Source organism: Chanos chanos, chromosome 16 (genome assembly GCF_902362185.1).
Source record: "Chanos chanos chromosome 16, fChaCha1.1, whole genome shotgun sequence".
NCBI lineage: Eukaryota > Metazoa > Chordata > Actinopteri > Gonorynchiformes > Chanidae > Chanos > Chanos chanos.
Window position 1 is genome coordinate 13,536,614 of NC_044510.1, and position 12,651 is coordinate 13,549,264.

A 12,651-nucleotide genomic window follows, 5' to 3' on the forward strand; every position below is an offset into this window, starting at 1 on the left:
ACAACAACAACACTGCTCGATCTACGATAGGCCAACCCAACATAAGATATGTGATACTCTCGGTCACTGAGAAAATAAACTTTTTCCAAGTGTACAGTTCAAACCAGTTCTTCTGTAAGCACGGATATGTAAGTTTGACAACAAATACAGTTCCGAGACCGAGAAGGGAAAAACAGAGATATTTGCCCGGGGAAAGTCAACTTTGTGTTAAACACAAGCAAGAGGTGAACAACCTGTACATATTTGCGATTTTAAACTTTGTTGGCTGTAAAAAAATTATTTCTACGCACGTATATTATAGCAGTTCAAACAGGTATCACTGTAGGAGCTCCGGAATATTGAGAGTGGCGGTGCAAAGTTTTCTTTTCTTTTCTTTTCTTTTTGAATGGACTAATATGACGGAGTCCAAATGTAAACACTGCCAACATCACCTTTCATATTCAATACCATCAGAAGTTATCTTTAATGAACATGCAGCTGAACGCTCCTCATCGAAATGATTGCAACATAACACACGGACAGTGTTGATAGACCATATTTGCTTTTGGCCGAAATGAGGTAACATTCGTGTTTCATGTCCCCAAATGTGAGGGATAAGTAATAGCGAGAGACAGTTAGAACCGCTTTCACGCTTAACAATTTTGCGCTGCGTCCGAAGCAGTTCAAAAGACACCCCGTTAAGAGTGTTTGCAAAGAAATGCCAACTTCTCGTAAGAGTGCTTTAAAGCTACAGTAACCATTGATCTGTCTGCTTCACTCGCTTAGACGGCAAAACAAACACAATTGAATGAGTAACAAAAAATGGAAACATTAGATATACAAATAAGAATAAGAAGAAATGGTGGTGACTCATTCAAACCAGCAAAAAAACAGATAAGATAGTAGTTGCTGAGAGAAAGCTGCCATTTTGATTATATTTATTTAGCATAGTCGCGACCTGGCACGCAAGACAGTTTGCTTATGGCATCTCTCGTGTTGTTTTGTGCCCTGTGTCCAAGATCAGCGTAAGAAAGAAAAGCTATCTGTGAATGATCTAAATGAATATAACGGACTAGTGGAGTAGCTCGGAACTGTTCATTTAAATAGCGTTGTAGGAAATGACAAGATTTTGAACGTAGCATTCTTTTTTTTTTTCCACGCAGCGCTGTATTACAGCGTGGTAACATACAGAATTTCCTGTACGCTCGGGCCTGTGTTGGTTTTATTTTTGTGAAGAACGGTTCACTGCCGCGAACCGCCGAGAGGGTTATGCAAATCTACCCATTCTAACACTTAGGATTTCCTCATCACAGAGAGGCACACCTGCCTAATTACGCGACAGCTGATGCATCTGTTTATATCCACTTCACTGCATGTTGACGCTGTATATGAAAATGATCTTGCTAGCACCACATGAACTATACTGCCGTTGGCTGTCAGTGTCACAAAATGTAACTTACGTGAAATACCGAATAAAATATAACGCTTTTTAGAATTCGTGACACTGAGTTCCGGTGTTCCCGATCCTCTCTAGCTGTGTATAAACCCACATTTGCGAAGTATTTGCAGAAAGAAGTCACTGAATCTGTTCATTGTTTCAAATCTGACAGCTGGAGGATGATCAGGAGATATTGTCTCGCTGCAGTATGATTTTCTGAGCGACACTCATCTTTTTCTGAGCTTGCCCATGTTCAAGGTTGGAATAGAAGACAAGCCATCTGTGATGCAGTTGGTTACGAAGCGTACGAAGCAAAGAGCGAATCTCTTCACGCTTCGGTACATGCGCAAATAATTACAAGGTGCATTTTATTATCTTTCACTCTCCTAATATTTTTGGCCTTAGTGTACTCAGGGGAACCCCCTCGCTTATACGGCTCGAAGACACAGCGTTTCAAACGAAGCTGTCAAAACTGCTGAGAACGGTAAAAAAAAAAAAAAGTCATGCCATCCCTTACCTTCTCTCGCCTTGAGGAGAACGGTGTTGGCCACGATATTCTCGAGCTCCATGTTTCCTGGGTTGCAGGCACCGCAGGCCCAACCTCGTCGCCGGGTTGGCAGTGAGTGTGTCCTCCCCCACTCCCTCCCCCCCCCCCACGACGGAATATGCTAACCCAGAATGACTCTCCGCTTCGTTCGTTCGCTCGCTCTCTATTTTACTCTCCGCCCCGAACCTTCCCGGGCTACGTCGACTGCAATCGTCTTGTGTTTACTACTTGATCCCACCTACACGTGAACCTTTTTTTTTTTTTTTTTTGGCGTACGCCAAGAGCGTAAATCATTTGTCAGACGTTTGCCTCATCTTTGACACTATTCATTATCAGCAATAATGCCAGCCATGTATGTAGTGATACATCTCCATTGTTGTGCGACAGCAAAAAAATAGACTCTATATTAATATTCATAATCAGGCAAGACGATCCACTTTGTTCATTCAAAACCTAGTTACCACAACCAGCACGCCCAGAGAATGCAGATTGATTTCGGTGGTGCTATTGGCAAGCTTTGAGGAAAGGCACTAATACGTCAATACTGTACGTTTGCGATATCGTTAGTGTATAGCTCCACCTAGAGGTATACGTAAGTAACATATAGTGCAAGGCGTCTTGCTTCCACATGCCAAAGCTACCTTTTCTTTGCACTTGCGTAAAAACAATGGAAGTTTTGCGGGTCAAAACTACACGGAACGCCCCACTATCGTCTCTGTAAGGAAAGCTCAAATCCTCAAATCCTTAATTCCTTGACGCAGCATTTCATGAGGTCTGACGCGTTTTACGGAGCAGTTACATATGATATGAAAGTAAATTTATACGTCATATTTAAATTGATCGATACAATACAGTGGATTTAACACAGTAATGTATGATATGCGCCTATAGCTCCAGATCTTTATTGTCAGTGTCCAGCCGATGCATTGTCAAACTCTTTCTCTCTTTTTTTTTATGTTTAATGGATAGATAGATCAATGAATGGATATGCACCGAAGATACAATGGAGATGCAGCATTCATCAGTTTTTTGCTTTGACACTTTTCATCTATAAAGATCTCGTTTTTTAAATTTTATTTATTTATTTATTTTTTACCGTGCAAGGAATCTTAATATCAGGTTTGGTCCAAAGGACACTGTTGGACCAGAACCTGAACCTGAACCTGAACCTGAACCGTAAAAGCACAAGGATGATGATGATGATGATGATGAGAGAGAGAGATCCGCTCAGTGTTATGGTGATAGTTACATTACACGGTGGTGAATCGCGCTGACGGTGGATCGGTAGGTATAAGAGCTTAAAAGAACTTGTGATATTAGAAATCCATTACTAGAGTGGTGTTACATCCGACTGGAATCCATTACCCTGCATCATTTCCGTCCTCGTCAGCTCATACTATGTATTATTAATCATCGTTGAGCCATGCAGCCGTTATTAAAACGACATTAAGCTATCTGAAAATGGTTCCTTACGGTAAAAGCATATTGTCTGAGTTTGCTGCATTATCATAAACCATCATGTGAAAACGGAGTGCTAATTTTAGTGAGCAAAATGTCTTGATTTGCTTTTCTTTTGTCTTCCTCAAGTCCTTATGGTCGTTCCACGAATTTCGTAGAGAAAGCTAGCGGCACTGCTTTCCACTCTTAAAGTATCCGTAAGATTTGTACTCACTGGGGACATCTTGCTTTTGTCTTGGTTACCCTTTCCAAAAAAAAGTCGTAAGTTAAGTTGAGCTGAGGTCAGAGTTTAGTTCCAGTCACAGACAATTTATCGACAGTCCTTAATTTATGACATGGGTTATTATTATCTCAAATGGGCTCAATAAAACTGTAGACATGTCTATACCAGAACCAGAACAACTCAGAACATAACTTACTTTGAGCACTTTGGATATAGTTTGATCAAAGCATGCCTTTTACGGGAAGAGTCAAACGATGAGACACTTTGAAGATTTTAACTTTTCATGGTGTTCCGCCCCAATATTATTCATGATTGATATTCAGGTACTCAGTTTGTTCTGAGATACCGTACGTTAGAGCTGTCCGTGTCAATTCAACAGTCCGTGTCTGTTAGAAATTTTCTGTCTCCGCTAGGTGGCGCAAGTGACTTTTACGGTGACATAATTCACCACAAAAGAAAGACAAAATAATCAGGTCAAAGGGCAATTCCGCATCCGTAGAACACACGTGTGTTTCAGTGTGTCCTGAGTACTTGACATTAGCTGGAAGAAATATTTGTTTGACCATGGGTAAGGTAAAGAAATCTCACAATCGCAATAAATTTGACTACAGTAAAAACAGAAAGAAACTTAAACGGCAGTTAAAGAAAAAGGAAGCCCCAAGAATTGAATGGTAAGTGCTTGCTAATGTTGCAGTAACATTGCTAGCCTGTTTGTTAGTTAATTGCAGTGTTTTCCCTACCCCACCAGACCCATTTAGCTACGACTAACACAAATAAATTAGTGTGAACTAATCAGTACATTGGTTCGACATCTGCTCGTACTGTCAACCAGCACATAATCTTACGCACTTGCTGTCTGCAGTGCTCGGCTAGTGCTAGCTTTATTGCTTGGTTAGCTGTGGCTCTTTATTTATTTCAGTGGTATAGAAACTAGCTGCTTTGAGAATGACAGGTTATTGGTTGCTTTTTAATCGCAGTCCTCAGATCCGAACTGCGTGGGATGATAAGAAGTCTGTAAAGCAGAATTTAAAGGAAATGGGTCTATCCGCCGGACTTAAAGGTGTTCTTCCCATTAAGAATACAAAGGTGAGAGTGTCTTCCTCAGTAGCTAATTTGAATTCGTTAACTTGCGAGTCAGATCCGTTTCTACCTATGATAAAAAAAACCCGCTGTTGTATCATAAACTTTGTAGTTTTAACAGCTACTATTAATGTTCATTGTATATCTGACTGAACGCAGTTCTTCTGAAACGCTTGCGTCTTAGTCGGCGTTCATAGTGAATTCCAAACTTATTTGAACGTTGGCTCAAACAGAATGAGTAATCTGCTTTTCCCAAACACGTCGTTTAAATCCACAGAGTGAAACGTCTGAGACCCAAGAGATTTTGAAAAAACCGTACGTTATCAGAGGTAAGCCAAGCCTCGTTCGTTCAAACTTTTATGAATTAGTGCGTTCAAACAGAGTTAAAACATGAACAGCGCGGTCAACGTTATCTGTAAATTTCTATTTTTTTTCTTTTCACAATCTATCACAGACCTGGAGGCAGAGGCCAGTCTCCCATCCAATACAAAGACTACATGCTCCACAGATATGATAGAATATGTCCAGCATATGGTACGAGAGCACAATGAGGATTACAAGGTGAGACTTTTCTTATTACTGCATTTTTTACATGTCACGTAGACATGCACGTTGCTCTTGTGGCCTAATACAGGTCGCTGAATCAGTTTGCTGAATCTATTTTGGGTGGGTGGGTGTGGGGGTGTCCTCCAAAATGCAGCCTTGCAGACCACTAGAGATTAGAGAGCACTATCATGCTAGTTCGTTTCAATCATCTCTTACAGAGAAAAATGACTGAGTCTTGACAACACACCCCAGTCCTTCTGTGGGAGGCGTCACAAAGCAGGATTTCTCAGTTAGTCACATCAGTGGTTTGCTACTCTGGGCCTTTCGTGACCCACAAGACAACACATTTTTGCAGTTATCATACCTGATTTAACTTATCTACTGATCCTTGAGCCCCCCACTTCTAGAGCCTGTTACACGCCTGCTGACACCCCCCCCACTCACCCCAGGAATGAGTTGACAGACCTTTGAACCATTGCCTTTGATTTTAAGGTATCTTTGTCTGTGTTCACGCAGGCTATGGCCAGAGACGAGAAGAATTACTATCAGGACACACCCAAACAGATCAAGAGGAAAGTGGAACTGTACAAACGCTGTCACCCGGAAGAATACGCCGCTTTCATCGCCTCACTGCAGGCTCGCAAAACCACGTAGGACAACCAGAGAGCCGCGAAGACTGAGAGACCGACCCCCCCCCCTCCCCCCACAGTTAACGTCAGACCTTTCAAATGGACAGAGGACACGTGGCCTGGGTCGTCATGTGGTTATTTGCTGTTGAGGCTTTTTGAGCCGGTGAGCGTGCCATGTTTAGGATATATCATAAATGTCGTCGTTGGGGGTTTATGCTGTAAACCCTTTACCCAGTTTGTCCAATGCCCCTGTCTCTGAAGTTCCTCGGAGAAAGCTCCATCCCTTTACCGGAATGACGTGTTGAGTGGAATGTGAACACTCAAAATAAGGACTGAAATTCTTCTTCTTTTTTTTTTTTTAATCCCTCCTAAAAAAGCAGGGAACACAGGTCAGATGTTCTGAGTTTTTTTTTGTTTTTTTTAATTCAGCGTGCTTGCCCTGTACATTGTGCTGAAAACAAACATTAACAAACTCACACAATTCACAAATGTCACTTATGTACTGAACAATATATTTACACCACTGTTCAAACTGATTTTTTTTTTTTTTTCCTATCTTATGCTTTAGTAAATGTTTCCTTACTATACCCTACCTGAGCTTTTGTGGAGAATCGTGTTTTGGGGATGACCAAACAAAAGAGATTTCTGTTCGTATGTACTGACGTGTGAGGTGATCTCCGGCACCTGTATTCATAACTCTCCCCATTTTTCTTCTCCTTTTGGATCCACTCATTTCCAACACTCACATATCAGCTTTGGAGGTCAAACCCTTCCTCGCCTGCTCCCCCCCCAGGACGTGAAAAAACCATTTACTCTTTTCATGTTCTGCTTCACAGCTTACAGTCTATGCAATTTTCAGACAGTCTTCAGTACCTCAATACCGACAAGGCAACGCAACAGGAAGTTTCACATTTCAAATCTATAGGATTTTGGCTGAGAATATGTTTCCCATATGCGCAGTGCTTTGGGCTATGCTAAGTGGCACACATTAAAATCACAGATCGGGGGTTTTAGACCAAAGTCACGTCGCCGATTAAACTGGAGCTCCAGGAAAATCCGAGTGGCTTAGCAGGAATTAGGAGGGGCAAAAAAATTATCAATAATCCTTTATCTGCGTTCAAAGAACCAGATTTTCACGCGTTCTTTCCATATTTGGCATCCGTACTGAACACAGTGTGATTTTTTTTCTTTTAAAGAAATAAACAACTTTTGAAAGGACTCTTTACTATCTTGGAAGGGGGGGGGTTCGAAGCCCATGCTGTCACCAGCTGGATTTTCACCGCAACATTTTTTTTTTAAACGTCCAGCTTGACAAATAGTCACTTATGTAGTTTACAGACCATGTATTTAGTATTTGAGGACAGAAATGAAACATGAACAAACAAAACAAGCATGCTAGTACTGCTGTAGAAAACGATTTTTCTAAAAAACACTGAAGTCCTTCAGTGACAGCACTGACAACTGCCTGTATATTTGAACAGTTATGCAATTTGTTCAAAACAACTGTTACATGACATACAAACACGTACTTGGTGAAAGAGGAACAATTAGGGATGTGAGGCGTCAAACGAAACAATATAGTACAGTTCACAGTCATGCTCGAGGTAAACCTGGCCTTTCAATACTATATTAAAAAAAACAACAAAAAAAAACAACAACAACAACTGAACACTCATATTACATAATACAAGGTTAATAAGGCTAAACCTTAAGGCTGCCAAAACAAACTGACTGCAGTGTCACTCCAACACCGCTAAAAAACACTGCGCTATTGTGTTTTCCTACGCGTATCGGTTAAAATAACTTATTTTTCAAACAGTGTTAAAGCCGTCTCGGCAAACAATTTGCGAGGCTGTTTGGTGCGAACGTGGGCCAGATGCAGCAGTTGTAGGTATGAACTTGCTTTCAGAGAAAAGCGATGGCTGCGTTCTGCAGTGTGCTTGATCGTTGCGGCAGGAAAAAAAAAAAAAAAGTATTCAAACACGCTTCGGGGGCATGTTAAGGGTATAATTTATCTGACCTTTGGTTGATGCGAGCCTATCAGGCCTTCCTCCTAGAACCCTTTATCCCTTACCCAATCCCTTTCCTGGCATCGCCATGGCAACCAGCCTCCAGACCCCTCTCCTCATCACCACACCCCCTACTCGTGATTGCCTTGTGCAAGCGCCTCTCAGACCAGCTGAAGCAGCAGATCCTGGAAATTCTGCAGACAGCCTGACCCATAGAATCCGTCCGATCCCGGCTGAGCCGCCAACAAGAACAGTTTCCTCTGGGCAGACACAGTGCTCAGGGAAAGAGCCTCATGCAGTTCGGTGACGCTGGCAGCATTTGGCTTGTCCTGGAGGAGAACATACATTAACCCTTAACAAAAGTATGTAAAACTGATATTTCATAATATAGTGCAGCAAGATTTACAACAATGAAGACTACATCAGATTACATATAGCTAAAACAGAGAGCCCTTGTCTATCACGTGTCTGACCTGGGATCAGCATAGCAATGTGCTCGGTAATGGCATATGTTAGTACTACTGAAGATAAAAAACTGATCCTAGATCAGGACTCTGAATAATTTGCTCCATGCTATCCCAGGGTTTCTTAATGTGAACAGAGTCCTTTTTTTTCCCCCACCTGTTTGTTACCCAGTACCACCACGGGGAGCTGGGCATCATTGCTGAGCAGGCGATGCAGCTCCTCCTTGGCCAGGGAGAGACGACTCCTGTCAGAGGAGTCCACAACATAAACCAGGACGTGTGTTCTCCTCAGATAATCTCCCCAGTACTTACGCAGGTCCTCACCTCCTCCAACTATCAGTGGGTAAAAAAAAAAGTGGACAAACAAATGAACTGAATGAAAACCTTTTCATGTCTTTAAGCTGTTCTTATCTGGAATACCTCAGCACAGTGACTGACTCCATTTCACGTAAGAAATGTCAATATCAATGTATAGCTGTAAGGTAAACAGTGCAAAGAAGCAAAGGTTGAAGTTGTTTTTGTAACATACAGCGGCGCACGGGCTGCGTGAGTACATTTAAGGCAGAAATGACAAAACAGAGAGACTGTTTTTTGATGGCAGATGGAGAAAATCTATTGGTCGCAAAAGGGACAAACTTTATGAACAGTGTGTGACAGATTGAGGTTTAGTCATAGCTGTCTAACAGACAGACAGCTAGAAGGAATATATTTATGCAGTGTCCACTCTCTCACAGGACAATTAGCAGCTTGAAGCAGCTCATTTCTAAGTGGTTATAATTCATGGAGATATTTCATGTGTTTAGGTTTGTATCATGTTTCTCTTTACTGTGGACAGACTGTTCCTTCTCAGCGGTTTCCATGTACCTGGCATGGGGACGGTTACATTGTGTTGTCTGTGACAGTGTTTTGTTATTCTTCCTGTTTGGGCTAGTGAAACAATCAGTGAGCTGGTTTAGCTCTCGATCCAGCGAATAAATCGTCATCTCACTATCAAGAAATCACACACAGACAGACAGACAGACAGACAGACAGACAGACAGAGATGGATGAGATATGTCGTACTCTCCAGAAAGTCTAGCTGACACAGTGGGGTACTGAGACTCATGAAGTTGAAGCCCCTGGTTGGTCGACAGGCTCTGCTTTGTCCTGATCCACTCAGGCCCTGCAGGAAGCTGCTCTTCCCTGCTCCATCCAAACCAAGCACCAGAACCTGCCTGTCGGTGCGCTCCTCCTTCTCCTGTTACAACACACACAGACACACACACACACACACATGCAAAAACACACACATTAGTCTCCTGTTCAGTGTGCACGGTGCCAGAAAAATTTCTCCACCTAATTTGGTTAACTTGGACTTCAGTATTAACTGTCCTGACCGTACATTTGCATAGACCGGAGGAGTGGGAATTCATTTGAACATTTCATATGTAAGTGTTTTAGAGTACTTTCATGACAGACCTTCTCCTTTATCTTAGCAGATACAACATAACAACTACTACAGTACTAAATATCTCTTTTCTGGTATACTACTGTATTATATTGAGAATATAATGAGAATATTGAGAATAATAAGTCAGCACTATATCAGCATTTGATACATTCCATTTGGGTTGAACATTTAAGAGTGAAACCAACATGACATAGCCTGACTTCAAAATGGTTCCTCATTTCAGTCACGAACATTGACAACATTTTTTTTTTTTCATTTCTCAAGCGATAGAACTCCGTTCGTCTCTGAGGACACTTTCTGGTGCGATGCCAACAGGTTTTGTTAGAGAAGCATGAAAGATGTAATCACGCATGTACGACAATGCCTCGCATGTTTGTCATTCCGAATTGGAATAACCTTTACATAAAAGAACAAAACGTACAGCATATTACAGCGAGTGCAGAAGCATCCTTGGACTGATCTTAGATCTGCGATTTTAGACCTGTCTTAATAGCAGCTGCAATAAACGACCTACGACCGTATCGCCTACGTAATGTACCGAGCTAAGAATGACTCACGTCAACTGGTTTTAAATAACTTTGTTAAAATTGTTATCGAGACTGTGTGAAGCATAATTCTATATGAATGTCGTTATAGGAACGACAGTAAACTATTTACTTGTATGCAAAATGATTTTTATAGGTCAAATACTCCACATTCTTAGCAGCACCCTATAAATATTTGCTTGGGCTATGTTATTGTGTCGGTACGCCCAGGTGAAAACGCTTATTGGTGTTGAGGGAATACCTACCTCCTTGATCGTGTAATAGTCCGCTTCGAGGGTCCATACGCGTCTTTTGTAGAGATAATTCAAAGCGATGAACAGAGCGGATCCAAGCGCCGCCACTGCAGCGGTCAGAGCGATGGAGACGTGCCGGAGGAGGACCATGTGGGCTCACCTGGAAAGCCAGGAGCGGTAACAGTCGACGTACTGGCTAGTGTTGACTGACTGAGTTGCCGATACACGTGATTCCTTCCTTGTTTGTGTTGAAGGAGAAGCACCCGCCTCACTCGCCTTAACCGGCTCTCTGTCGAGAGAGAGAGAGAGGGAGAGATGGGCGGACCCGACAAACCTTCCTAGCACATGAGTTTAAGATTAATGCAGAGGATGAGGATGTTGACAAAAATATTTACGATTCGTGTGTTATTCACTACTTGTGGTACTAGCCGTGAGCCAGTTCTGGTGGTTACTCCTATTCTCGTGTCTTTATGCATATGTTCTTGCCAGATGAGATGAGTTCAAATGAAAGAAAGATTTATCAGATACTGACAATGACTTCATTGTAAAACATTCGACGTAGCTGGGTGGAAAAAGCTAGTAAACCTTACATAAGACGCTCAACAAGTTATCATGAATTTGTCGTTAGTTATTCACCAACTGATAGGCTATCCCCTAATTATGTATTGAGCAATCTCTCACACTCAAAGTATGTGAGATAGGTAGAATGACCTACACTGCAAATATTTGACCGCTGGAGGGCATTGTTAGTTATAATTTAAAAGTCTATTTAGCTGCGGCACAACCGAGAGAGAAAAGGCCCTTGTTTAACAACGACATACTTAAAATCATTTAATAATTTACTGTCTAAATTATTCATGGATATATGACTTTATTGCTCCCTCGAACAGTCAGGTCTGTGAGCCAGTAAACTAGTGCAGGTTAAGATTAATTGCACATGATAAAAATAACATGTAGGCTTACAATCATGTCCGTCAATAATTTAAGCAGAAAGAGAGAGACACTGATTGGTGACGGAATGCAGTAACATTTTGGCTGCACTACTTCTGGGAGAACAGTTAACGTTGTCTAAATGCACCAGGGGGCAACTATTAGGAGAACTACGGCTGTCACCTGTATGACGTAATTCATCCAACCGCAGCATAGCGACGGAGCTTGGGTACTGACTGAGGGAAAAACACCAGTCACTTAAAGGAAAAGAGGACATTTCAGAAATTAAATTGAGAGAAAACTGGTAACTTTTAGAGAATTTGTCCGAGGACTCCGGACCTTTGAAGAATGTAGCAAGGCTGTGAAGAAGGTCATTGCGCGCCTTTGTGGAGTAGCTAACTCTTTTTGAGGGAATACAACGAGGTTTCCAGCTAACAGGCTAACCACAATTGTCGCTAACGTTAGCCAAACATGGTGGCCAGACAGTGAGCGAAAATTCAGAGGGTTTTTAAATATTTAAGGAAAGCTGCTCTTGGTACTGGGGGAGCATTTTTACAAATCGCTATCGTATTCATTGTGGTAATTTTATATTAACTTAATTTACCGAAATTTGCGATCATAAATTCGTCATCCAAGACGAGCCTAAGTTTTGGTGCACAACCTGCTTTCAAAGTTGGCTAAGTTTTTAAACATTAGCTTGCCATAAATTAGACGCATGCTTTGTGGAGCGTTGGGCAATGCAAAAATTCTGCTGGGCCCCTAACGGATTATTCTTGTGGATTTCTTGACCGATAATGTCCAACGACGCTGCAGAAATTCTTGTCATGAGGATAGCTACCAAGGCAAGAAAGTTGTATTCTAACGAAGATTTCAGCCAGATCAAAGTACCAGAAGCGATCGGATCCCGAAAAGGATGCTACATATAGACTTGTGGGAGACGCTTGGAAATCTGGACTACGATGGATGTGTTGATGTATTGATACAGTGAATGCTGGTATTCTCAGAACACTTTCAAACTCTCATGGCACCGACGTTAATTGTTAACGTTGGATTTAATACGAACTTTTAGGCTATTGCTTTAAAGAACACATGGTTCGCCTTCAAATTACTTACATAGAAG

General features: G+C 41.8%; 3 protein-coding genes across 3 annotated transcripts in view; 1 reads left to right on the plus strand and 2 right to left on the minus strand.

The window, feature by feature from the left end:
• The window catches only part of grk6 (G protein-coupled receptor kinase 6), a 24,474-nt gene extending 22,488 nt beyond the window's left edge, over positions 1-1,986 (minus strand). The window contains exon 1 of the mRNA XM_030793213.1: positions 1,935-1,986. Coding sequence (XP_030649073.1) covers positions 1,935-1,986 — 52 coding nt within the window. The remainder of the gene's footprint in view (positions 1-1,934) is intronic.
• A 2,194-nt stretch (positions 1,987-4,180) lies between these two features.
• Positions 4,181-6,492, plus strand: nop16 (NOP16 nucleolar protein homolog (yeast)). The gene is made up of 5 exons (XM_030793802.1): positions 4,181-4,316; positions 4,623-4,731; positions 5,003-5,054; positions 5,180-5,286; positions 5,788-6,492. The coding sequence occupies exons 1-5, from the start codon at positions 4,210-4,212 to the stop codon at positions 5,923-5,925; spliced, it is 513 nt and encodes a 170-aa protein (XP_030649662.1). The 5' UTR covers positions 4,181-4,209; the 3' UTR covers positions 5,926-6,492.
• A 1,578-nt stretch (positions 6,493-8,070) lies between these two features.
• Positions 8,071-10,751, minus strand: arl10 (ADP-ribosylation factor-like 10). The gene is made up of 4 exons (XM_030794061.1): positions 10,614-10,751; positions 9,436-9,610; positions 8,531-8,706; positions 8,071-8,238 (listed from the first exon to the last, which is right to left on the minus strand). Exons 1-4 carry the CDS (start codon positions 10,749-10,751, stop codon positions 8,071-8,073), a joined length of 657 nt encoding a protein of 218 aa, XP_030649921.1.
• Positions 10,752-12,651: the final 1,900 nt, after the last annotated feature.